The 26,488-nt window shown below is 44.7% G+C and overlaps 2 protein-coding genes across 2 annotated transcripts in view; both read right to left on the minus strand.

Moving 5' to 3' along the window:
* Positions 1–2,440: 2,440 nt before the first annotated feature.
* On the minus strand, positions 2,441–8,560 carry nek2 (NIMA-related kinase 2). The gene is made up of 9 exons (XM_021611564.2): positions 8,157–8,560; positions 7,455–7,672; positions 5,771–6,011; positions 4,835–4,917; positions 4,610–4,736; positions 4,163–4,394; positions 3,789–3,843; positions 3,501–3,577; positions 2,441–3,045 (listed from the first exon to the last, which is right to left on the minus strand). Exons 1-9 carry the CDS (start codon positions 8,250–8,252, stop codon positions 2,834–2,836), a joined length of 1,341 nt encoding a protein of 446 aa, XP_021467239.1. The 5' UTR covers positions 8,253–8,560; the 3' UTR covers positions 2,441–2,833.
* Positions 8,561–13,623: 5,063 nt separating this feature from the next.
* The window catches only part of lpgat1 (lysophosphatidylglycerol acyltransferase 1), an 81,445-nt gene continuing 68,580 nt past the window's right edge, over positions 13,624–26,488 (minus strand). The window contains exons 7-8 of the mRNA XM_036984801.1: positions 16,673–16,779; positions 13,624–16,511 (exon numbers count right to left, since the gene is read on the minus strand). Coding sequence (XP_036840696.1) covers positions 16,360–16,511; positions 16,673–16,779 — 259 coding nt within the window. The 3' untranslated portion in view covers positions 13,624–16,359. The remainder of the gene's footprint in view (positions 16,512–16,672; positions 16,780–26,488) is intronic.

Below are 26,488 nucleotides of genomic sequence, written 5' to 3' on the forward strand. Positions count from 1 at the left end.
CTCCGATTTGCAGACGGCTGAAACTTTGCACCCGAGCCGGTAAAGTTTCCACACGGAATAAGGGCGACTGAGGGGCACGCCCTGGTCTTTTGCTATTGGTTGTTAGGGATAAAGTAGAATTTGGTTGGACAATTTATACAACCATTTCACGTGGACGGAGCCCGTCGTTGCTATGTAGCCACGTTGAGTAATGCAAACATTTAGACGTTGCGGACTCCTCCAACATTCTGACTCATCATTTTTAGGATGGTGTGTAGCATCGGCACACGGCCCCTTGTCTTATTTCTGTGGTTAACAAAATGTTATCCATCCGAAATACATTAGGTTAGACTACGTTTCAATCACCCAACTGAAAAGATGACTAGTCCTACTAGACTATAGGTTTAAATAAAAATCGACGTATTATTTCGCAATCTGTTCAAACACTTTTGAGAGGTTAAATGTCCTGGCAATACTTCAATAGAATAAACAACTTTGAATGCATCTAGGACTGGGCCCTCACATTCACATGATTCACGTTGGTGGAAGCGCTTAACCTGCAGATTTCTCCAAAGCCACTATCTTTCAACCTTTCCAACATGAAGAGAAAATATAAGGATAAACGACGACATCATGTGGGAGATACTGATAACTACAACCCTTTAGATGCACAGTGGCCTACGTACATCACCGGGCTGTACATTTAGTTTCCCAGTCCATTGTTTGATGTGAAACAAGCCAGTCAATCACCAGATAAACTCTTTACGAGGTGTGCATGGAGATCAATGCATGCAACAGAAACCTTCCATGTAGAAAAATAGATAATGTAGATATACATTCTGCGACAGTAATCACTCTGATTACATCGGCATTAAATGTTTACAAGAGGCCATTCACTACATGTTATGTTCCCACATAATTTACATGACCAAATTTTAATGCAAACTTATTATGTAAAAATTTAAATTAAGTTTAGAAACATACATACCAAGACTTGAACTTCATGCAACTAAAATAATGTACATGATGCCAATTTGAGATGAAAAACAGGAGACAAATCAAGGGTAAAGGAACAATAAAAGCAAGGACAAAGGTCAATCAGTTGACAGTTCAACAGAAAGTAATGCCACGTTCCTGTCTTGTCAGAAACTCAGAAATGTTCGACTTGCTCGTTGTAGAAAAATTATACTGAGTTTAACCACTTGGAAAGTATCAGAATCAAACAATAAGAAGCTCTAGGCAAATAACTTATGTTAATTTTAAATCGGAAATTCTGAATTTCCGACATTATGTGAACGCAGCATGGAACTTTGCACCCGAGCTGCTTAAGTTTCCACTTTCCACACATAACTAGAGGAAAGCCCTGGTATTTTGCTATTGGTTGTTAAGAGATAAAGTACAATTTGGTTGGTCAATTTTTACAACCGTTTCACGTGGGCGGAGCCACGTTGCGTAATGCAAACGTTTCAACGTCATCGTTTGAAATGCGCGGCGAACTCATCCAAAATTCTGACTCATATTTTTAGGATAGTGTGTAGCATCTCCACACGGACCCCTTGTCTTATTTCTGTGTGGTAACAAAATAGTATAAATCCAAAATACATTAGGTTAGACTGCATGTCAAGCACTATTACAAACTGAAAAGACTTGGCCTACTAGACTATCATTATAAATAAAAATTGTGTATTTTTTCACCCTCTGTTCAAACATCTTCGAGGGTTAAAATGTCCTACTTCAATAAACTGAACTTTGAATACATCTAGGGCTGGGCCATCACATTCACGATTCACTTTGGAGGTGCTTTGAAGAGAAAAGGACATTCACATCATGTGGGAGATACTAATAACTACAAATCTTTAAATGTACAGTACATTAACAGGCTGCAAGTGCTTCCCTTTACATTGTTTCAAGTGAAGCTAGTCAATCACCAGATGAACTCTTTACTTGGTGTGAATGGAGCTCAACACATGCAACAGAAACCTTTCATTTAGAAGAGATAATGTAGGTCTACATTCTGCAACAGTAATCATTGATTACGTCTGCCTTTAAGGTTCACAAGAGGATACTCACTACTTATGCTCCCACATCATTTTCATGGCCAAACTTCTATGCAAACTGCTTATGTTTAGAAAACAAAAACATGTAAATGAAGTTTAGAAACACATTTACCAAGAACTGAACTTCATCATGCAACCAAAATAAAGTACATGATGCCACTTTGAAATGAATAGGAGAACATTCAAGGGCAAAGGAACAATAAAGCATTAAGGACAAAGGTCAATCAGTTGACAGTTATACAGAAAGTGGACCTGCCTGAAACAGACATTTGTTGAAGGTCAACAGTGCCTGTTTTTTTGCCAAACCATCCCAATATCATATTTCCAAACATTGACATATTTCCAGAACAGAAGTGTATGCGGGAGTGTACACCTATTTATACATCTTCAGATAATGTACTAACATTGCCCTTAAAATATGTTTTAATGCCACCATACAGTATGTACATAGTAGTTATAAATCACATATTCACAAATCAGAACCTGAGTGCAATTCTGTGCATCAACAACACATTTTAAATGTCAAGGTTGAAAAAACACAAACACCACTAAAAATATATCTGGCACCCAATATTTTGGCAATTTCACCATAGTATAAACCAATCACCATAATACAAATAAATTAAAGCTACATAATTTCCCAATGGACCGCTAGGTTTCAATAGCTCTGAAACTAATGTTAGTCAGGAAAACTAAAGCAGAGACCTGCTACTTCTGGGTCACACCTCAGACAACCATATATTCATCCATCCACATGACACTGATAGTCAGGCCCTAAGCAGCAGACTTTCTGTGGGCTAGCGGATGCCTAGGATCTGCCAGCTCTTGAGTTGATAGAGCCTCTCCACCTCCCCCAGGGCCTGGGCCCGCATGTTGGCTGCCTGCAGCCTCTTCTTCAGCCCAAGCTCCTGGCTCTTCACACTCTGCTTCTGATCTGGCCTCTGGTTCTCTTTGCTTTCTCCGGCAAAATGGACCTTCTTTCCAGGTGAAACGTTCTCCTCTCCCTCATCTAAAGGGCCAAGACGGCAAAGAGTTATACAATTTTATTGAACTCTACAAAAAACAGCTCAGATAAAGACCCTCCTTTGTAGAATGCCTCTGGGATTTTTCAGACTACCCAGAAATGTTAAAATTCACAACTTAACAATCAAATATGCTTCCCCCTTGTATTTAATTTAAAAACATGGTTACCCCATGGCTACTGTATATTATATTGAACTTCAATTACAAAGCAAAACAAGAATCCCTCATTTACCTCCTGGTTCCCACCCCATGTTGGTTGCAGGTTTTATTGCAGTGAAAAAAAAAATATATATATATACACATTCACAAGGTTAAAATTAATAAATACACTAAAATACAGTAAAATGCTAAAATTTCCCCAATTACAGAAGTGAACACAATGCAATGCTCAGTTCTTCTCAATGTTCAGGGGGTCCAGAGGCCTTCGCTTGACTCCCATACCCATTTCATTGGAATAGAGCAGTGGCAGGGCCTTCTGCTGTTTCACCAAGTTGTAGCTCTTCAACAAACTCTCCGCTCTAAAACCAAAAGCAAACATTGTTGGGAGTCAAAATGGATTATTCCCGCTTGCAGTTTTATAGCAAGCAATGAGATTATAACACCAAAGCAGGAAGCAAAAGTAGCATTAACACAGCTTGGAGGAGGATTAAAGCCTTAGGATTTAGTCTGACAAACAGCAGTTTGCTGCATTTCAAGTAAATTAAGTGATTCAAGAGAGCACCGTTTTACCTGGCAAGCTTCTCATTTGATAGTCTCTCACGAACACAAAGCTCCTGCTCCCGCTCTGTAGGAGGAACACATTCACCAGATTTAAATTAAACATACCTCAGGTTACAAACAAGTCAGTCTGTGTATACTCGGTAGCATAGCCAGTGACACATTGACCTCCTTTACAACCAATCATTTCAACAAGACTGACCCCAAAAACATGCACGTTCCAACATTATAGGGTCTCACTGTGACTAGGACATTATAGGGACCAGGGTTGGGGGTTGAATACATTGTCAATTCAGGACATTAATTGAAATGGACATTCACTTCCTGAATTGGCTGAGCTAAAACCAGAATTGAGCCCGACCCTGATAAGGGCAAATGAGACTCACGCTCCAGCCTCTCCTCTCGCTCCTTCAGGGCCTTCTCCCTGTGCCGCAGCACCTGCTCCTTCAGCCTCAGCGCCGCAATAGTAGGGGTGGTTGAAGACTCTGCAGGCTTTGGTTTCTCTGGATCAGCCGACCTCCTCCGGTGTCTTGCCTGCGCCCGCCTAAGTTCATCGGCGACCAGGTCCGCCAACAGGCTGCTCTGGAGAATGGACTCAACTGAGGGCCTCAGGTAGTCCTGGCAACAAGGCACAACAGTCAAATCGACAAAGCAAACTGGCAGTTTGAGTACAAGGGAGTGAGGGATTCAAATCTCTTGACGTTGAAATCGTATATCGAGCAAAATTACATGCTTGGTGATGCAGACAAACAATCATCTCAAGGATTGAGGAGTTGCTCACAAGATGCCCTGAACTTCATATGGAGATCAGTGCTGTGAAACATGTTCCAAACCTTTAAATGGAGCATTCTGGACAGGAGTGTATTCAGCTCCTCTGAATACCGGTAGGGGATTCTCCTAAACTTTCCCTCTCGGATCTTCTCTGCCAGCTCTTTTTGGTTATAAGCTGTGAAAGGAGGCCTACATGGAAGAAATGCATGCGTCAGACTTTAATCTCATCTAATGCATTGACTGGGGGATATTGAGTAAGAATATAGATGACAGGCAAGGTTACTCACGATAAGGCACAGAGTTCATACAACAAGCACCCCAAGGACCAGATATCTGATTTCTCATTGTAGGACATGCGATTTATTTGTTCCTGTAAAATATGAAAAAGTGTCCACACATTGAAAAACTGATTAGAGAAGCTGAGTATTTCTCTAAAATCACAATGAAAAGAAAATCGATACTTTTAAACCATAAATCATAGTTCGAGTCGGTATTGACAATTTCCCCACCGTGGGGGAAAACACAGGGGAGTACAGACCGCCAGCAAAAAAGGCCTCTATTTACACTTTGCTTAGGAGTGCATTTCACACTACTTTTGGATTCTAAATTGGATTGTAAGGCTCGTATGAATGTCCTGCGTAATATAATGTTTGTCATTGTAGCCAATCAACTGCATAATACTTAAAAACACTCCAAATCAGTTAAAATTCCCTTTGGCTAACTTTGCCACAACCTATATCATTGACCATTAGTATTCTAGCTCAGTGGTTCCCAACCTTTCTCGGATACTATACCATCAAATAAATTTCTCTCTGCCCAGAGTAACCCTGAAGTACCCCCTCATGTGAATTTTATCAGTAGGCCTCTGATCTCATGAATCTTCTCGTCAACCCCTTGTGGATAGGCCAAGTACCCCCAGGCGTCCTAGTAACCCGGGTTGGGAAGCACTGTTCTAGTTAACTACTGCATCAAAAATAGGTATTCTAAGATCACAATCAAATGAAATCTCACCGAATGTTCAAGCAATAATCAAAACATTGGAAGAGATTGAGAACCCATCTCCCAAAGACCGCAGTAAATCTAGGCTGTTGAAAGGGCGCAGATGGCGAACTGCAGTTATCCCCCACGGTGGCCGTTGTTCACAGGGCTACTTGTTCATGACATGAATAGCGACTTGGAGTATAGGATTCACAATTATATGATTGCCTTTGCTACGGACTCACAGGAGACATGTAGTATGGGGTCCCGACGAAAGTCTTAGCGAAACTGGTGTCATGGTTCAGGATACGTGCGAGACCAAAGTCACCAAGCTTGACATTCTGCTTGACATCCAGGAAGATATTGGCGGGCTTAAGATCTCTGTGCAGCACTGTGGCCCCACCATTGCTCCGGCGATGGCAGTCCTTCAGGGCAAGAGTGAGCTGTGCCATGACTCGCATGATGAATTCCTCCTCCAAGTAACGCCTAGACACCAGGAACACAACATACAAGTTTCATTAGTCACATGTAAGGGATACACATGGACGATGTCTAACGAAATGCTTTCTTGCAGGTTTCTTCTCAACAATGCAACAATAAATAATACAAATGCGAACATAAAGTAAATGGCTCAATAGAATAAACATTTTAGCATAAGTATAATACAGGAACACACAATTTATAGTCCAAAATACACACGTGTATGGGGGGGTATAAACTGGGCAATATAATAAGTGTCTGGTAGCAGCAGTTGTGATGTGTATGTAGCATGAATGTGTGTGTGTGTGTGTGTGTGTGTGTGTGTACAGTGCATTCGGAAAGAATTCAGACCTTGACTTCCACATTGTTATGTTACAGCCTTATTTTAAAATGAAATTGTTTTTATCCCCCCTCATCAATCTACACAATACCCCATAATGACAACGCAAACAGGTTGACATTTTTGCAAATGTATAAATAAATGAAAGAACACATTTACATAAGTATTCTGACCCTTTACTCAGTCTTTGTTGAAGTACCTTTGGCAGCGATTACAGCCACGAGTCTTCTTGGGTATGATGCTACAAGCTTGGCACGCCGAAATTTGGGGAGTTTCTCCCATTCTTCTCTGCAGATCCTTTCAAGCACTGTTAGGTTGGATGGAGAGCGTTGCTGCACTGCTCTTTGTCAGGGTTCAAGTCTGGGCCACTCAACGACATTCAGGAGACTTGTCCCGAAGCCATTATTGCATTGTCTTGGCTGTGTGCTTATGGTTGTTGTTCTGTTGGAAGGTGAACCTTTGACCCAGTTCGAGGCCCTGAGCGCTCTGGAGCAAGTTATCAAGGATCTCTGTACTTCGCTCCGTTCATCTTTCCCTCAATCCTGACTAGCCTCCCATCCCCTGCCGCTGAAAAAAATCCCCACATCATGATGCTGCCACTACCATAGGGATGGTGCCAGGTTCTCTCCAGACATGACACTTGGCATCCAGGCCAAAGGGTTTAATCTTGGTTTCATCAGACCAGAGAATCTTGTTTCTCATTGTCTGAGTCCAATGGCAAACTCCAAGCAGGCTGTCATGTGCCTTTTACTGAAGAGTGACTTCTGTCTGGCCACTCAACCATAACCATCCTACAGGGTGGCAGGTAGCCTAGTGGTTAGAGCGTTGGGCCAGTAACTGAAAGGTTGCTAGGTCGAATTCCGAGCTGACAAGGTAAGAATCTGTCGTTCTGCCCCTGAACAAGGCAGTTAACCCGCTGTTCCTAGGCCATCATTGTAAATAAGAATTTGTTCTTTAACCGACTTGCCTAGTTAAATAAAATAAATTCAAAACTCACAAAGGGTCGCAGTTCACCACCTGGTGTTAGAGTGGGATGGCCATCAGAGAGGTGTATACATGACACATGATGGACAAGGGAACCAAGGTCAGCACAAAACACACACACACACCTTTCTTTGATGCATCTGGTGATGAGGCTGGAGAGGTCACCGCCTTCACAGTGCTCCATAACGATGTACAGTGTGGTGTTGGTCCGGTCAATGATACGGTCATAATATCTCACAATGTTTGGATGCTTCAGTTCACGCAGGAGATTGACTTCGGACACCAGCATCTGCTTCTCGCTCTCAGCCATTGTGCCGTAGTCCAACTCCTTCCAAACTAGAATCTATGACGAAACCCAGACAACAGAACTAAACATGTATTGATTGGCCAAAGCTTGTTGATGTTGGGAAACATTTTAAAGATAAACATACATAGTGTAGGGTACTTGCTAGCTACCTGTTTGTTTTACGTCAAATCCTGGTTTAGCTAAATGGTTCATATGTATAGTTAGCTATATAAACACGAGCCATATCATAAAACCACACAGATCCTCACAGTTGTAGGCAAACATGGCAAATGCTTTAGTATTGCTGCAGTGGGGAGTCCTGGTGTTGTTCCCCGCTTAATGTCCAATGAGGTAAGTTCTAAAATAAAATATGTCTGTCCACTTAGGGGACACCTTTTGTCTCGTCTCAATAGCAGCTCCCAGAGGCAGACGTTACGCACTGGCTCTGGTTACCTTGACAGGTGCAATGAGAGCATGGAACGCAAACATAGCTAGCTAACGTTGGTCGAACAACGCCTTACTAAACGGCGGAAACACTTACCTTGGCATCAGATTTCCTCCGTATTTTCTGACATTTTCCGTAAGACCCTGACCCTATGGTATACAACACCTCATAATCCTCAACACGAGATGGCATTTTGTCGTGGCGAACGTTAACGTTACTAGTATATAACTAGTTAGCTAAATGCAGAATGCAATGCAAGGTAGCTAACGCAGCTATCTATCGAAAGCAATAACTACTATTCTGGACGTTTTCTTTCTTAAAATATCGTTAGCAAACGTAAATGCTGACTATATCTCTCCGATAACGTATTGATAAAATTGCTTGCTAACTACTCGTCAAAACAACGTGTTTTATGTCTATAACACAAGCGACGAAAAGGAAGCAGGGATTCCTTGCGGTGGTTTCAAATTGGTGCCTGAATTCTTCAATGTGATTGGTCCGTCTACTACATATAGAATACTCTGATTGGCTGTAATGAAGACACAAGCTGCTGGTTGCTAGGCATCTGAAACCCGCGAGATTTGGCGCGGTTGTTTAAAGGGGAATAATTATTTTGCCGACGGGAACCGTTCTGATGATACCTCAGTGACGGAAACGTTCTATCAAAGACAGTACGATTGCGTGGGAAATAGATTTGCATACCGCATTTGTCCAAATTAAAATGTAGTAATGTAATAAGTACACAGAACCCCACATGTCATGTAGGAGACGCGCTTACCCAGAGCGATTTACAGGAGAAATTACGGGGTAAGTGCCTTGCTCAAGGGCACATGGCAGATTTTTTCGCCTGGTCGGCTCGTGGATTCGAATCAGTGACCTTTCAGTTAGCGACCTTTCAGTTACTGGCCCAACCGCACTTAAACGCGAGGCTACCTGCCACTACGTGTGTATCTCACCACAAGGTGGCAGAAAAAGCTAACTCTACTTTTATCCTGCCCCATGAAACTGAAAACTGAAGGTGGCCACTGTCCATGCAAGTTAGAATAGAATAGCTTCGAGTGATTGTCTAGTACTTCCACACATCTATCTGATAACTTATCAAAGTACATTAGGTCCATCTATGCCAGTTAGAATATAATAAAACAAAATATAATAAAAGAGAATAGAATATCCAGTGTAAATAAAAAAACATTATTTTCGTGAACTCTACAATTCCGCTCAGATTCTAGTGGATATCAAGATACAGACAGCCCTGAGCACTCTTGGGTGTTTTAAAAAAAAAGTTTTTTTTACATATGCCTCATTGACTTTATAATAATTTTCTGCTGCTTAGCTTGTCATTGTGAGAACATGTGGCAGCCAGGCTGAGTTCTCTGTCTGTCCCACAGTCCCAGAGCAATGATGAATATGATTATCAGTCTGCATCATAAATCACTGTTAGACATTGTTAGCAGTTGACATCACATAGCAAGTGCCACATTTTGTGATCAACTGATCTACCCTCATCACAGAGAAAGTGATACCCTACAACACAACACTGCTCATTGATTTACTGCCTCCATTGACAGGGCGGTTGTTTGGCGATTGTTCTAAGGTTGAGTGGGCCAGCTAGGCTAGATGATAGGCACCCATGAAATCTGCAGAGCGTATTGATTACTGTGAGGTACGTTGAAACTCGAAACAGAGACCTCACACTCCATCCGGGGATATCAATACCCCTTTACCTGGGTCATATTCATTCATGCAACACCATCGCAAAACATTTTACAACAGAAAACAAAAAATTTGCATTTCTCATTGGACACGTGCAGGTATTCCTTCCGTTTCAGTCCACTTTCTTCTGTTTAGTGCCTAATGAGCATGACCCTGAACTTGTTAGTGTGAAATGATCTCATCGTTGTCATCATATCACCAAGCATCTTCCCTGTTGTGATGCACTCTGTGAAAGACAGGGGCCCATGTAGACAGGCTAGTTTGCTACAACAATATCTAATTCCAATTATACCTGTGCACTTATTAATTGCGCCAAAAAGGTCATTGCCACTAGGGCTGTTTCCATGGCGCCCTCTCATGCACACAGGGGAGGCTATCGGGAATCAAGATCCAGCAAACACGGTATCAATCCTCAGCAGCGGTGTCATGTAATTAACAAGGCCACCTGCAGAGTCCCTCTAGGGGCATACCGTGGTGACAGGCACTTTGAATTACCCCCGTGTCACTCGTCTCTCTCTCCTGCCGTCACACTGCGTCGTACACACACACACGTCAGGAGGACATGGCAGGGCTCACGGTGCAATGTAAAAGAGTCTGTCTGTCACCACAAAGGTCATTTCCTACAGAGGGGCTGTTATGGTACCAGCATCCCTCTTTCTGTAAGCAAGTCAGGAAAGTTGGGGTGCTTAATGTGAGGCTGACAACCAAAACAACAAAGACTGCCGGGGGCGACTAGGGCCCCTTGGGGGGCCACGCTAGGTGTTACCCATCTCTCTGAGGGCCAAGAGCTAGGAGGGAGAGACAGTGGAACACGTTTGAATGGCACACGATCACAACAGGGGTGTCAGTCAGTTTTCATGTCTATATCCTTTGGTCTTTTTATATACCGTGTGTGTCAATGTGTATATGCTTGTGTACTGCGTATGTGTGTTTATGTATCTGCGTGTGTGTGTGTACCGGACATGCCCCTATCCGAGGAGTTGGTGGGTCTTTGGTGTCACTGGGCATGGAAGGTGGCGGAGCTGGTGGCTGCAGCCATGTTGCTGTACTGTGACATTCATCTGCCTGCTTCCCCTCAGACTGTCCTCCATCGTAGGTCATCCTGGCCTTCCCCCCGCAGATCACCCTGGCCTTTCCCCCCGCAGATCACCCTGTCCTCCTCCCCGCAGATCACCCTGGCCCCCCCCCCCCCCCCCGCAGATCACCCTGGCCTTCCCCCCGCAGATCAGCCTGGCCTTCCCCCCGCAGATCACCCTGGCCTTCCCCCCGCAGATCACCCTGGCCTTCCCCCCCGCAGATCACCCTGTCCTCCTCCCCGCAGATCACCCTGCCCCCCCCCCCCCCCCCGCAGATCACCCTGGCCTTCCCCTGTCACTTTGCCAACTTTTAGTGTTTGCTGACTCAAGGGGAGCAGCCACGAACCACAACATTTATCAACCAGACCAGAGCAGCCGAGCATGAAGACATGGTACCCTGTGGAGCTATGCTTGTGATGCATTTAGTGTAACTGTCACTGCAGGCATTCTGGGAGCGATGCTATAGCCTAGCTTACCTGCGGCTGGGCATGGTGTAGTCTGTGTGCAGTCAAGAACATACCGGTACGTGTTTGTTTCTACACTGATGTGTTCACATTGGCTCCGGGGTGAAGTTTCCCTCAAGGGACAGATCTAGGATAAGCTTCCTCTCCCCTAATCCTAACCATCAGTGGGGGAAATGCAAAACTGAACCTAGATCAGCATCTAGGGCGGGGATCGGCAACTTTGATGAGGGAGGGGGCCACAAAAAAAAACATTATTCATCACGAGGGACCACAGTGGCTCATGGTTCTGCGTACCCACATCATATATATACATATACACAAGGGCGGCCGGCTGCCAGTTGCCCATCCCTGGTCTAGCGGCAACTTCATCCTACACCTTTCACATGTGTAAAACAGAAAATTACTAGGCCTTCAGAGATGAATATGTATGGGGTTGTTGTAAATGTAGATTATTAATATTAATTCTGTAGTCTCTGGCTTACGCTGGCCATGAAAATGCGCAGCTCTGACACGTTGTGAAGAAAGGAGATCCCTGGTCTGACTTTGGTCCTCCCTCAGTCGTTTGGTACGGAGATGACGCTCTGGTGTGAATCCCAGATTAGTCGTTTTGCAGGTCAGCAGGGTCCTTATAGTCTCTCCTGTGCATCTTTAATCCCATTTTCCAGCTCACTTCCCAGTGCCTAGGCCCTGGCTACCCATTGGCTGCCTGCAGCCATGTGGCTCTCGCAGAGACCCGGCCCCCCTCCTCCTCCCTTCCCCCATCACTCCAGCTGCTATGGCGATGACAAGCCAGGCCGCCCTTGCTCTAGTTCCTCGCTTATCATCCTATACATGATGTAACATTTTACTACATCTGCCAGTCAGGCGGCTTAGTTTAACAAGTGACCACAAGGCCTCTCATTCATGACCTCGCCCCATAGTGGTTTATGCCTACCTGGCAACAAATAAATGCAACAATCTTAGTAATTCAGTCCTGTGCCAAATGATAAGCCTAGAAGGATAAAGAAAAGTCTACAGTGACAGATACTCTGTGTAGATAGAGCAAGTGTCTGTTCAGAAGGGTGCGAAACGTGACATTTTCAGATAGAGATGTATTTTGTAGAACAGGCACGATATTCTGTCATGCAGAATTGGACATAAAATTGTAATTAATAAAGCTGACACTATCTGCATTGTTCTATAATGTGAATACACACCAGGAAGAAAGGTGGTGGCATTCACTCACTTCCTCTAATATGGGCTGTGTTCAGAATGGCACAGCATAGCAAAACGTTTTGGAATGGGAAATGAAAATCTATGAACAAATGTAGTTGTGCCTCCTCGGTTTGAAGGGTTTTCTTCCTAAGGACGACCCGTTTCAGAGCTGAAAGAGGATCTGTAATGTAAACCGTTGGGTCCCTGTGGCCAAATGACAGGTGCCACGGTTAAACAAAGAGCAGAGACCAAAAGCAAGGACAGGCTTTAGTTACCTGGAGACCGCCCTGCGGCAACGGCATCACTATCAGTGCCTATATCAATAGAAAATGAGGAAATAAGCCTGACAATAAACCTGACAGATGCAATCAGAGCACCATAAATCACTATTTATTGTGCTGGGTTTAGGTGTGGGAGACAGGGGTTTGCTTACTCATACCACTCCAAGACATAGAAAAAAATACAAATACATTGTGAAAGAGTTTGATTCACAAATGTTACGCTCTCCTGTTGTGTTATTTTTTAGTTCTTTCCTCACCTTGAGACATGGCTGAGCTGCAATTGTTTTTTTTCTTCTTCAAATTAAGGAGTGGGCCTTCATTAAAAATGCCTTATGCACCGCAGTCTAAGTTCAATCAGGTCTCAATAGCTCACAAGTATGTCACTCTCATAGAATGTGTGATATACTGTAATTCACCCTCTCTACACATTCTCAGTATATTAGTGAGATAATGGCTCCTAATAAAATGTATATAAATATATTTTTTTATTTATTTACATAAAACTCCAGAAGTTAGTGTGCCATCTGAAAAGGGGTGCGTCAGACACTTCAAAAACCAACATCAAATACTGAGTATGAGGCAGAGAGAATGAGGCAGAGAGAATGAGGCAAAGAGAATGAGGCAGAGAGAATATGAGGCAGAGAGAATATGAGGCAGAGAGAATATGAGGCAGAGAGAATATGAGGCAAAGAGAATGAGGCAAAGAGAATGAGGCAGAGAGAATGAGGCAGAGCGAATGAGGCAGAGAGAATATGAGGCAGAGAAAATATGAGGCAGAGAGAATATGAGACAGAGAGAATATGAGGCAGAGGAAAAAACAGACAAGCTATCAGGATCTTTATGACCATCACTTTTATTCCAGCACAAGTTCTTTGTGTTGTAAAATGGCTGTGTAGCTAGGAAGAAAGGGAGGAGTACAAAATGGAAAATTACAGAGTTTCTACTATCGTTTGTTAAAATTCTTAACGTTGTCATTGTTTTTCTTTCCTAAAACCATATCTAGAAAATATGATTTTCCCCTGCCTTTCTTTGGAGACAGTTAAAAAAAAGAAGAAAAAAAGATGAAGCCTTATTTTGTGTCACTCTCTCACATTGAAAAGCAATCTCACGGGACCGGCACAAAGATGACCGCTAAAAATGTACGTCCCAATTCTCAAATTGACTCCTGATCTCCCGAACCAGCCAGCCTTCTGCCTTTCATACACAGCCTGTTACTGGACAGTATTATCCACAGTTTAAGAGGTAAGTCATGACTAAAATGCATTCCGTTTGCATTCCTTAGACATCATGATTGTAGCTGTTCATCTAAAGCATAATACCTCTTAGGTGTGTTTATATAGATTTTTTGATAGAAAACCCGCCCCATGGTATTATTAAAACAACTTTTGGGAGAGAATTGGTGCATAATTGCTGGGCCGTGTCTGAATTCCCCTCCAATGTGAAGAGTGATTTCTTCCTGGATGGTCTAGTTTCAAATCAAAACATAATGCCCTACCAATAGACAGCTTCTTGGTACCCCTAAGATCTAAAAGGACTGGATAGAGATCAGTAAATTGGCAATATCTTTAATAGGCTAGGTGGGAGATTTGCCATATACTGCACACATCAATCAAGTCCTTTTAACATCTCCAAGTGGGAATCATCCAGTGCCTAGGGGGGAGGGGCCTAAGTTCCTGTCCCATTACTTCCACCAATCCAACCACTTCAGAGCTGTGATTATGTTAAGAAAGATAGAAAGGAAAGGATGCATTTCAGAAGTATTCCAACAGGGCCATATGTGTATCAATGAGCAGTGTAGGAGATGAGAGCCTGGCCGAGCCCTCTGGATTCATGAAGCGTGAATGAATAACATCCAGGTCAGAGGTCAAACCAAAGGTCAAGGAACAGGGAAGTGACTTGTCTCAAAAGCCGTTAGGTTTCTCTTCCTCATTTTTTTCTTGTTCTTTAAACATTTATGATATTTCAAAATTAAAAACAAATCAGAAATAGTACAGACCAAGAGAGAATTAACATCGGTTGCAGTCCCTCACAACATTGAATTTCTTCCTCAGCTTCGTTATGTACAAGAATAAACATACCCATGACGTAAGGACAACAGTTCAAGTCATTTAAAATTGAAATAAAATCTGACCACTAATAGTGATTTGCTGTCGAAACTCCGTTATCGTGGAGCAGCACGACATCAATTATATATATATATAAGGGGGGGGGGGGGTTATGCTGTAAATTTACAGTAACGACACCTATGAGTGTGTAAGCCAAAATCTCAAATTTAGAATGCAGAGCATTAGGGTAGCCACATCTATAAAAAATTATATTTTTATTATGTCATTCCCCACCCCATTACTTAGATATTTGTAAAACTACAGTATGGAGTCCAATGGGGGTAAATTCAGCTTCGTCCTCCTTTTTCAGTTTGGCTCGCTGAGACGTTCCTATGTGGACAGAGATCCACTCTGCTCTGTGTGTGTACGAGTGAGGACAGGGGGTGGAGAGGGTGTGAGGGGAGTTTGTTTTCAGGGTGGATCGGATCAGAGTGCTGTCCCAATGTGCCATCAGTGTTCTGTCATCAGCGTATGGGCACTGTTCCTCCTCCTCTGTGTCCTCCTCCCCCCCTTGGTTCCAGAACCAGGTACCCCCAACCACATGTTGTGGAAACAGTCCTAACCGGAGCCTGACATCGTCGCCAGCGTCCCTTTAGGCCCAGACGGAGGGCCGCTAGTGTAAACAAGAAGATTCCCCTGCAGTCAGTCAGTTCAGAATACTGTCGAAGACAGGCAGAGTAAAGTCTCCATGACTTCAACATAGATAGAGAGCGACGACGACCACAACAAATGCAATGGCCGTTGTTAAGGGGAGGGGCAATTTAAAATAAACAAACATTAACAGCTACCATTCAGGAATATTTCCTGGAGTAGAAGAGGGGGGTAGTAGGGATCTTTTTAGTGCAATGAAGGCTAGAGGAGAGGGGTTGGCATGGTAGTCTCTGATGGTACATACCACAGCCCCCCCTCTCTGTAGGGTGGGTCAACTGCAGAATCAGCAGGCCTGAAGCGAGGTCCAACTGGGGGTTGGTTCACCCGAGGGTGGGTGTTGGTTCACCCGAGGGTGGGGGTGGGTACAATGGCAGACACAATGCATACTCGCACACTGTAAAACTACACCTAAAGACCAGGAAGAGAGTCCACTTGAAAACACCCCCAGTTTCAGTCCTGAGCCCCATTCTTGATTTGAGAATGAGGCTCCATTGGAGAGACCAACTAGATTGGGGCGTTTATATCCAAGTAGTAAGTTTGTGTAAATGATTCATGTTCAGAAGTATGGGCTTCAGTCAATTGTGTGTGTGTATGTCTGTCCGTCTGTCTGTGTGTGTAGGTATTCATGTATCCAGGGGGGAAAATAGCCTCCTACATGGTCATTTTTTCTCTCAGTTTTTCCCGGTTTTTGCTAAATGTACATTCATCCATCATAGGGAGGAGAGATGGCGCCGGGGCGGGCAAGCCATCGACTGATCCAGATGTAGTGCCATTAGGGTCTGGTCCACTTTTAAACTCCATCCTCTTCAGCACACTCAGAACAAACAGCAGTAGAAGTACTGGAGGACGCTGTACCACAGGTAGCCCGAGGCAAAGGCCAGGGATTGGATGAGACAGAGCCGCACGGGGTCAAGGGTCATCGCCCGGGAGACGGCCTCCTTCTGGCCTTTCGGTGGAGGGAAGGCTCCTGTTGGGGGGGACACAGGAAGGAATACAGTCAGCGACATTGTGATCACGCCTCAATGTGGACAGTCACTTCTCTGAAATAGAGGGAGAGAGGCCAGAAAGAGAGAGCTCAGAAAGAAAGGGAGAAAGAGAGGAGGGAGAAAGAAAGCAGTGAATACCGACCTGTTTCGTAGAAGTGAGCCAGTAGATCCTCCTTCTCCACAAACCTCTGGTACAGCCAATCTGTCAAGGGCTTGGTCTCTACCGGAACCTCCTTTATGGGGTACACCCTGGGAGAGGATCAAGGGGAGAGAATTATTACATTTAATTAAATTGATTTAATATGTTCCTATATGTTTGCGTTGGCAATGTATGTGGTTACCCTTTCCATTCTGACAGAGACATAGACAGACAGAGACACAGACCGACAGAGACACAGACAGACAGACAGACAGACAGACAGACAGAGACAGAGAGAACAGTATTATTGAAGTTTTTTCTCAACGAAGGCTGGCTGCATTGATCGGTCTCCTCACTCCCTGAGCTGAGTCTATCCCAGAGAAGAGTCTATCACAGTGTGTGTGTACGTGTAGAGAGATGTGAGAATGAGCTGCAACCCAAGTTTGTTAATGGGTTTATCAGAGTGTGTGTGTAAGCAGTACAAGCCTCAGCTCTTTCAGGAGACTTCATTAACAGACAGGCTAATCACGGTGACAGGGAAACCATTCCTGCCCTGCCTTGCCCCTGACTCTACAGAGACACAGACAAACAGCAGTCCCAGCAAACAGAGAAATGCTGCAGGGCTGCCTCACCTAGCTGGTCCCAGATCTTGTTTGTGTGGTCTTGCAAACTTGGCAAGTCAGCACAAACGTCTCTGCGACCAGGCTAAACCTCACCTGCCCATACGAGAGAAACCACAAACTCGGTCACTTTATCAGGGCTAAAAACTGCTGGCTGTTGTACATTGCCGTGCCGTTTTTTCATTAGTCAGCTTCGTTGTCACAGGGCCTGTACAGAAATGGCCTGTATCACACGGCACTTCTGAGAGGATTGGATAGATCGAAACAATATGGTAGTAGCTCCACCCAGCTCTCTGATAGGCTTGTTGATCCTTTCAGATCCAAGTCTACAGTCTCTTTTTTTTAATTACTTTTTTTGTGTGGAATTTTACTCCTTTTTCTCCCCAATTTTGTGGTATCCAATTGTTAGTAGCTACTATCTTGTCTCATCGCTACAACTCCCGTACGGGCTCGGGAGAGACGAAGGTCGAAAGCCATGCGTCCTCTGAAACACAACCCAACCAAGCCGCACTGCTTCTTAACACCATCCAACCCGGAAGCCAGCCGTACCAATGTGTCGGAGGAAACACCGTGCACCTGCACTGCGCCCGGCCCGCCACGGGAGTCGCTGGTGCGCGATGAGACAAGGATATCCCTACCGGCCAAACCCTCCCTAACCCGGGCGACGCGGACCTCCCGGTCGCGGCCGGTTACGACAGAGCCTGGGCGTAAACCCAGAGTCTCTGGTGGCACAGCTGGTGCTGTGGTACAGTGCCCTTAGCCACTGCGCCACTCAGGAGGCCCTGACTTCCCTGGACATCATGCTTTCAGATACAAAAGTCAGACTCTCCCACTCATCTCCCACGACATGAATCCTTGAATATACAGCTACACAGCCCATCTACCACAATAGTACAGCAGCAGGTAGCCTAGCGGTGAGAGCATTGGGTCAGTAACTGAAAGGTCACTGGTTTGAATACCTGAGACGACAAGGTGAAAAATCTGCCGATGTGTCCTTGAGCAAGGCACTTAACCCTAACTATCTCCAGTGACGCTGTACTACTATGGCGGACCCTGTAAAACAACACATTTCACTGCACCTAACTGGTCTATGTGTAGTTTTTGTAACATCGACTGTGCGGAATAGGATTATTACATTGTGAATCAGTAACAGGGGGGTCATTAGTGCCCCCCCCCCCGTCTCACAGCCAAAACCAGGGTCCTGTTAAGTTGTGAAAAAACGTTTTGAAATAGATTGAAGGTTAATCCCAAATTGCATCCAGGTAATCAAGGGCCAGGGGGGCAGAGTGGAGGAGGATCCAGGTTAATCAAATGGTAGACTGGCATGAGATCACCCTTCTCTTATCCGTTATCTGCAGGGAAGTCGTCAGTGAGTGGGTAATAAAACTACTATACTCAACAACAATATAAACGCATCATGCAACAATGCCACAAGTTGACTGAGTTAAAGTTCAAATCAGTCAATTTAAAACAATTCATTAGGCCATAATATAGGGATTTCACATGACCGAGGAGCCAGGTCCAGCCAATCAGAATGTTTTCCCCCACAAAAGGGCTTTACAACAAACATAAATACTCCTCAGTTTCATCAGTTGTCCGGGTGGCTGGTCTCAGAAGCCGGATGTGGAGGTCCTGGGCTGGCGTGGTTACACGTGGTCTGCGGTTGTGAGGCTGGTTGGATGTACTGCCAAATTCTCATGGTAAAATTCTTATTGTCCCCAGCAAAGGTGCACCTGTAATGATTTTTGTTGTTGTTTTAAAATGTTAACATTTTTTAACCTTTATTTAACTAGGCAAGTCAGTTCAGAACAAATTCTTATTTACAATGACAGCCAACCACGGCCAAACCCGGACAACGCTGGGCCATGCCGTTTAATCAGCTTCTTGATATGCCACACCTGTCAGGTGGATGGATTAGCTTGGCAAAGGAGAAATGCTCACTAACAAGGATGTAAACAAAAGTGTGCAATGTTCTTTTGATAAATACGATTTTTGTGCATTTGGTAGAGTTCGGGGAACTTCTATTTCAGCTCAAGAATCATGGGACCAACACTTTACATGTTGCGTTTATATTTTTGTTCAGAATAGTTCCAGACAGCCTGATCTGAGAGAGAAACAACACTATTTATCTCTGTGTATGCGCGTGCCACTGTGGGTTCCTTTTTAACAGAGTGGAATCCTAATCGCCATTCCATATTTTTTTGTTTATTGGGATAGGCGGATACGAAAGAGAGAAGGAAAGATAGAAGTAGACAGAGTATTAGATCCCATGCCAACACGTATGGCATATGCACTGCAGCCTGTGATTGTAGCTGCTAGACCAGCCCCAGGCCAGAAGGATTCAGTTAGCTCTCCAACAACACCTTTACCATAGAGGCTGTATAGACTTCATACAGAGTCAACCGGGGTAGCCTGCGGGCATACTTCACCCTGCACATAAACATTTGACTGCTAACTGTGGAGCGATACATTGGTTACATGCACACAATATGATTATTGTGGATAGTCCAATTAATATAATAGTTTGTTTGAAATCTTGACATGCTTTGCAAGGACAACTTTTTCCTCTAATAATCCTGGACACATCTGAAAGCAGGCTACCTGATGGGACTGTTGATAAATGCAGAAAATAAAACATGATCACAGTGACCATATTATATTTGATTTGGACATATAAAGTTGGCATGTGAAGAAAAATCACGAGATGCTTACTTTGAGTTTTTCTGAACTCGTAAGATAGAGAGGCTACCGGTGCCGGTAAATCTGCAGATCAAATTCACCGCTGGAAAGCCCATTAAGCTGTTTACATGTCCAAATAATTAAAAAGATTGCTCAGAAAACCAGGCTTTTTAAGTAAGCAATTGAGTAATTGCTTACTTTGATTTGGACCTTATTCCGATTAAGACAAGCAGAGTAAGGCGTTTACATGAATAATGTAATACTCTGGGTACTGCCATAATCAGTTTAATATCTAATCATTAGTGTGCATGTAAACATATTGATTGCTTCCAATAGGGGTTTGGTATCTGATGCGATTGGGTCATGTTCATTAGGGCCTAACGTAGCAAAACATTTGACAACGGAAACCAAACGTTTCTAATTGGACAAGTAAAGGTAGTACCTGCTCGTTTTGGTCTGTTTCCTTCCGTTTGTGCCTAATGAACACAGTCCTGATAGAAACCATACACTGGAATTACTCAGGAGTGTTCAGCCAGCTTCACCTGCGACCTTTTACTAGTGTCGCCATGGCGATGCTAGTCCTCCAAGGAAACCAGTCCCTAAAATGTCACTTTTCATATTCATACTCCCAGTAGACTAATAATCCCCACAGCCCTCATTATACACATCACCTGATTATACAGACAGCCGGAGAGAGGAATAGGGCTGTAAAGGAGATCCGGAGAGAGGAATAGAGCTGTAAAGGAGATCCGGAGAGAGGAATAGAGCTGTAAAGGAGATCCGGAGAGAGGAATAGAGCTGTAAAGAAGAGTCGGAGAGAGGAATAGAGCTGTAAAGGAGAGCCAGAGAGAGGAATAGGGCTGTAAAGGAGAGCCGGAGAGAGGAATAGAGCTGTAAAGGTGAGCCGGAGAGAGGAATAGAGCTGTAAAGGAGAGCCGGAGAGAGGAATAGAGCTGTAAAGGTGAGCCAGAGAGAGGAATAGAGCTGTAAAGGAGATCCGGAGAGAGGAATAGGGCTGTAAAGGAGATCCGGAGAGAGGAATAGAGCTGTAAAGGAGATCCGGAGAGAGGAATAGAGCTGTAAAGGAGATCCGGAGAGAGGAATAGAGCTGTAAAGGAGAGTCGGAGAGAGGAATAGAGCTGTAAAGGAGATCCGGAGAGAGGAATAGAGCTGTAAAGGAGAGCCGGAGAGAGGAATAGAGCTGTAAAGGAGAGCCGGAGAGAGGAATAGAGCTGTAAAGGAGAGCCGGAGAGAGGAATAGAGCTGTAAAGGAGAGCCGGAGAGAGGAATAGAGCTGTAAAGGAGAGCCGGAGAGAGGAATAGAGCTGTAAAGGAGAGCCGGAGAGAGGAATAGAGCTGTAAAGGAGAGCCGGAGAGAGGAATAGAGCTGTAAAGGAGAGTCGGAGAGAGGAATAGAGCTGTAAAGGAGAGTCGGAGAGAGGAATAGAGCTGTAAAGGAGATCCGGAGAGAGGAATAGAGCTGTAAAGGAGAGCCGGACAGAGGAATAGAGCTGTAAAGGAGATCCGGAGAGAGGAATAGAGCTGTAAAGGAGAGCCGGAGAGAGGAATAGAGCTGTAAAGGAGAGCCGGAGAGAGGAATAGAGCTGTAAAGGAGAGCCGGAGAGAGGAATAGAGCTGTAAAGGAGAGCCGGAGAGAGGAATAGAGCTGTAAAGGAGAGCCGGAGAGAGGAATAGAGCTGTAAAGGAGAGCCGGAGAGAGGAATAGAGCTGTAAAGGAGAGCCGGAGAGAGGAATAGAGCTGTAAAGGAGATCCGGAGAGAGGAATAGAGCTGTAAAGGAGAGCCGGAGAGAGGAATAGAGCTGTAAAGGAGAGCCGGAGAGAGGAATAGAGCTGTAAAGGAGAGCCGGAGAGAGGAATAGGGCTGTAAAGAAGGGCAAGAGAGAGGAATAGAGCTGTAAAGGAGAGCCGGAGAGAGGAGTAGAGCTGTAAAGGTGAGCCAGAGAGAGGAATAGAGCTGTAAAGGAGAGCCGGAGAGAGGAATAGAGCTGTAAAGGAGAGCCGGAGAGAGGAATAGAGCTGTAAAGGAGAGCCGGAGTGAGGAATAGAGCTGTAAAGGAGATCCGGAGAGAGGAATAGAGCTGTAAAGGAGAGGCGGAGAGAGGAATAGAGCTGTAAAGGAGAGCCGGAGAGAGGAATAGAGCTGTAAAGGAGAGCCGGAGAGAGGAATAGAGCTGTAAAGGACAGCCGGAGAGAGGAATAGAGCTGTAAAGGAGATCCGGAGAGAGGAATAGAGCTGTAAAGGAGAGCCGGAGAGAGGAATAGAGCTGTAAAGGAGATCCGGAGAGAGGAATAGAGCTGTAAAGGAGAGCCGGAGAGAGGAATAGAGCTGTAAAGGAGATCCGGAGAGAGGAATAGAGCTGTAAAGGAGAGCCGGAGAGAGGAATAGGGCTGTAAAGAAGGGCAAGAGAGAGGAATAGAGCTGTAAAGGAGAGCCGGAGAGAGGAATAGAGCTGTAAAGGAGAGCCAGAGAGAGGAATAGAGCTGTAAAGGAGAGCCGGAGAGAGGAATAGAGCTGTAAAGAAGGGCAAGAGAGAGGAATAGAGCTGTAAAGAAGGGCAAGAGAGAGGAATAGAGCTGTAAAGGAGAGCCGGAGAGAGGAATAGAGCTGTAAAGGAGAGCCAGAGAGAGGAATAGAGCTGTAAAGGAGAGCCGGAGAGAGGAATAGAGCTGTAAAGAAGGGCAAGAGAGAGGAATAGAGCTGTAAAGGAGAGCCGGAGAGAGGAATAGAGCTGTAAAGGAGAGCCAGAGAGAGGAATAGAGCTGTAAAGGAGAGCCGGAGAGAGGAATAGAGCTGTAAAGGAGAGCCAGAGAGAGGAATAGAGCTGTAAAGGAGAGCCGGAGAGAGGAATAGGGCTGTAAAGAAGGGCAAGAGAGAGGAATAGAGCTGTAAAGGAGAGCCGGAGAGAGGAATAGAGCTGTAAAGGAGAGCCGGCGAGAGGAATAGGGCTGTAAAGAAGGGCAAGAGAGAGGAATAGAGCTGTAAAGGAGAGCCGGAGAGAGGAATAGAGCTGTAAAGGAGAGCCAGAGAGAGGAATAGAGCTGTAAAGAAGGGCAAGAGAGAGGAATAGAGCTGTAAAGAAGGGCAAGAGAGAGGAATAGAGCTGTAAAGAAGGGCAAGAGAGAGGAATAGAGCTGTAAAGAAGGGCCAGAGAGAGGAATAGAGCTGTAAAGAAGGGCAAGAGAGAGGAATAGAGCTGTAAAGAAGGGCCAGAGAGAGGAATAGAGCTGTAAAGAAGGACCAGAGAGAGGAATAGAGCTGTAAAGAAGGACCAGAGAGAGGAATAGAGCTGTAAAGGAGAGCCAGAGAGAGGAATAGAGCTGTAAAGAAGGGCAAGAGAGAGGAATAGAGCTGTAAAGAAGGACCAGAGAGAGGAATAGAGCTGTAAAGGAGAGCCAGAGAGAGGAATAGAGCTGTAAAGAAGGGCAAGAGAGAGGAATAGAGCTGTAAAGAAGGACCAGAGAGAGGAATAGAGCTGTAAAGAAGGACCAGAGAGAGGAATAGAGCTGTAAAGGAGAGCCAGAGAGAGGAATAGAGCTGTAAAGAAGGGCAAGAGAGAGGAATAGAGCTGTAAAGAAGGACCAGAGAGAGGAATAGAGCTGTAAAGGAGAGCCAGAGAGAGGAATAGAGCTGTAAAGAAGGGCAAGGGAGAGGAATAGAGATGACAGAGGGTTTTCAATACAAAAAGGCACTTTAAAAAAGTGCAGAGAACAGGAACGATTCAACTTCCCCACCAAAATCACCAACATTGATATGGCTGCAAACTGCCTTTCAAGTGCTTGTATGTGTGTGTGTGTAAGCACATGTAAGGACAAGAGGTGCCTAGCTAGCTGGTGACCAGGCAAGCATGGAGGTTATGAATTAAGTTGATTGTAGTCACGGCCCAGCAGAAAGTCCCCTAGTTGGGTTAGGAAAGAGCGTCTTGTCTCCTGCCTCTCTCATTACTGGGCCTAATGAGTCTTTAGCCTTAATTTGAGCCTGGCCCAGCAGTAGCAGAGAAAGGGGCCTCTGGGAGCCAGAGTGGGGTCTGGTGGAGGGCTGGAGTGGCCATAGTTCACACAGATCACCCGGATGTCAGCATCATAGCCCTCAGAGACCAGAGGGAGGAGGTCCGTGCCGGACTGGCTGGAGCACTGGGTCATGTTAATTCGGACCAAACTGACTGTTTTTGAACAAACACAATCTTGGATGCAGTGAACGGTGGAGTGGGCAGGAGAGCCGAAAGAGAATGCCTCTAGAATGACAGGGCTGTACAAAGTCAACCCTTGATATAAATCATAGAGATCATTGTGATGCCGTCGGAAAATAAGACTAATCAAAGTGAAAGTCATACGAAACGTATATGGTAAGCCATCCACCTTATGAGAAGCCGTCGGTGTGAGGAGGCTGGAGTCACCTACACAGCTGAGCCTAGATCGGAGAGAACTAAAGCGAAGTGCATGCCAAGTGTGCACTCCTGCCTTATTAATGTGTGTGTGTATGCACCCTCAAACACAAACACGCGCTCACACACAAACACGTTTGTTTGTACTCTAATCAGTGCAGTAATATCAAGGGAAAAGCAGCTAAGGGAACCTGAGGAGATGAACGCTGTCAGAGGAATGGACTGAACTTGGCTGGGAGTGAGTGAGTGTGTGTGAGCGAGAGAGCGAAAGAGTGTGTGTGTGTGTGTGTGTGTGTGTGTGCGATCTCCTTTAATGAATAGCTGTAGAGCGGCAACATAGTGACAGAAACAGCTTTTTTAACAGCCTTGGCTTTAGGCCTCACCATAATGCCTTAACCAGGGAGTGATCTATGCAGTCCTAGTGTAATATCTTAAAGTCTCCTGTTCAGCGCTATCCCTTTAATTCCAGGTTGACATGAGGCTATAGCGTACTTTAATGGGTTGTGGTTCCCAAATGGCCCCCCATTCCCAATATAGTGCACTACTTTTGACCAGAGCCCTGTGGATGGGAGTGGGGGAATTCCTAACAGTGCCACACCAACTGTAGGCTTCTGACTGAGGCTATTTCGCTACCTTTTAAGTAGCTGCTTTATGTTGCGTACAGCACTATCAGTGTAATGGCTGTAAAGTAGGTTCAAAGTCCTCTCTGTCTGCACAGAAGTTAGGGCGGCTCCTCCGTATTGCAGCTAGGGCGGCTCCTCCGTATTGCAGCTAGGGCGGCTCCTCCGTCCCGCAGCTAGGGCGGCCCCTCCGTACCGCAGCTAGGGCGGCCCCTCCGTACCGCAGCTAGGGCGGCCCCTCCGTACCGCAGCTAGGGCGGCCCCTCCGTACTTCCGTCTGGACAGTATGTCACATGAATAGGGGTTACTATGGAGTCACAACGTCTCAATGTCCCTACTTTGCTAATTAGCAGTGATCCATTAGTGGCACTCCAGGCACCTTGTCACCTAATTTATCAGGTGATTTACTGGACAACAGCACATTTACGTAGGTGGTGCAGGTATCCTCATGAATGGCATAAATGGGGTAGGGGGTGGTCCATTTGTTTCAGCAAGCATGCAGGGGGAGTGGTTTTCAATATTTTCCTCAAAATGTATGTTTTCACTATTTTGGGAAAGTAACACAAATAAGTGGATGGATTCTTTTTGAAGGCCTTTAGAGTCTTGTGGAGTCGTCTTTAATCAGAATGGCTGGAGAATGATAAGAATAGAAACTACAAGTGTGAACATTGTTTAACACATGTTAAAACAAAATTGGGATATTCACGTAACAAAACAAAATCCACATCACAGTGCAGTTAACACAAAACTAACAGGTCATCATCATCCTCATCCCTAACGCAACAATTGGATTTGATTGGACAACGCTGTACCGTAACGCACAAGACAAGTTGCAGGAGACAATGCTCGCGAATGAGGACCACCATATGTAATAGGACCATATTCTGCATTGTGCACACTTTAATGGTAGTTTAAAACATTAAGAAAAAATATATATTTTTGGCACATCCCTAATAGAAACTGCTGAGGGGAAGGACATGCAAATCTTACTGTACACAGCAGAGGCAGAGAGTGTGTGTGGGGGAAAGCTACAGCAACCAGCCTCTGCCTAATTAATCAAATCAAATGTTATTTGTCCCATACTTTGTAAACAACAGGTGTGGACTAATAGTGAAAAGCGTACTTACGAGTCTTTCCCAACAATGCAGAGAGAAAGACAAGAGAAATAATAGAAAAGTAAAACTCGTAATAATAAAAGTAGTAATAGATACATAATGAGTAACAATAACTTGGCTATAAACAAGGGATACCAGTACAGAGTAAAAGTGCAGGGGTACAAGGTCATTGAGGTAGATATGTACATATAAAACTTTGAATAAAGTGACACAGTAAACAGTAGCAGGAGCGTAAGTCAAAAAAGTTAGTGCAAAAATGGTCATTGCAGATAGCTAAATAAACTCAGCAAAAAAAGAAACGTCCTCTCACTGTCAACTGCGTTTATTTTCAGCAAACTTAACATGTGTAAATATTTGTATGAACATAACAAGATTCAACAA

Source organism: Oncorhynchus mykiss, chromosome 8 (genome assembly GCF_013265735.2).
Source record: "Oncorhynchus mykiss isolate Arlee chromosome 8, USDA_OmykA_1.1, whole genome shotgun sequence".
In the NCBI taxonomy this organism is placed as follows: domain Eukaryota; kingdom Metazoa; phylum Chordata; class Actinopteri; order Salmoniformes; family Salmonidae; genus Oncorhynchus; species Oncorhynchus mykiss.

Excerpts from the sequence above, each read along its gene's own strand:
- nek2 (XM_021611564.2), bottom strand. The coding sequence starts at position 8,252 with ATGCCATCTCGTGTTGAGGATTATGAGGTGTTGTATACCATAGGGTCA. Across the intron at positions 3,578-3,788 it reads TCAAATGAGAAGCTTGCCAG|AGCGGAGAGTTTGTTGAAGA; the intron begins GTAAAACGGTGC and ends TTTTGGTTTTAG. Across the intron at positions 3,046-3,500 it reads GCTCTATTCCAATGAAATGG|ATGAGGGAGAGGAGAACGTT; the intron begins GTATGGGAGTCA and ends TTGGCCCTTTAG.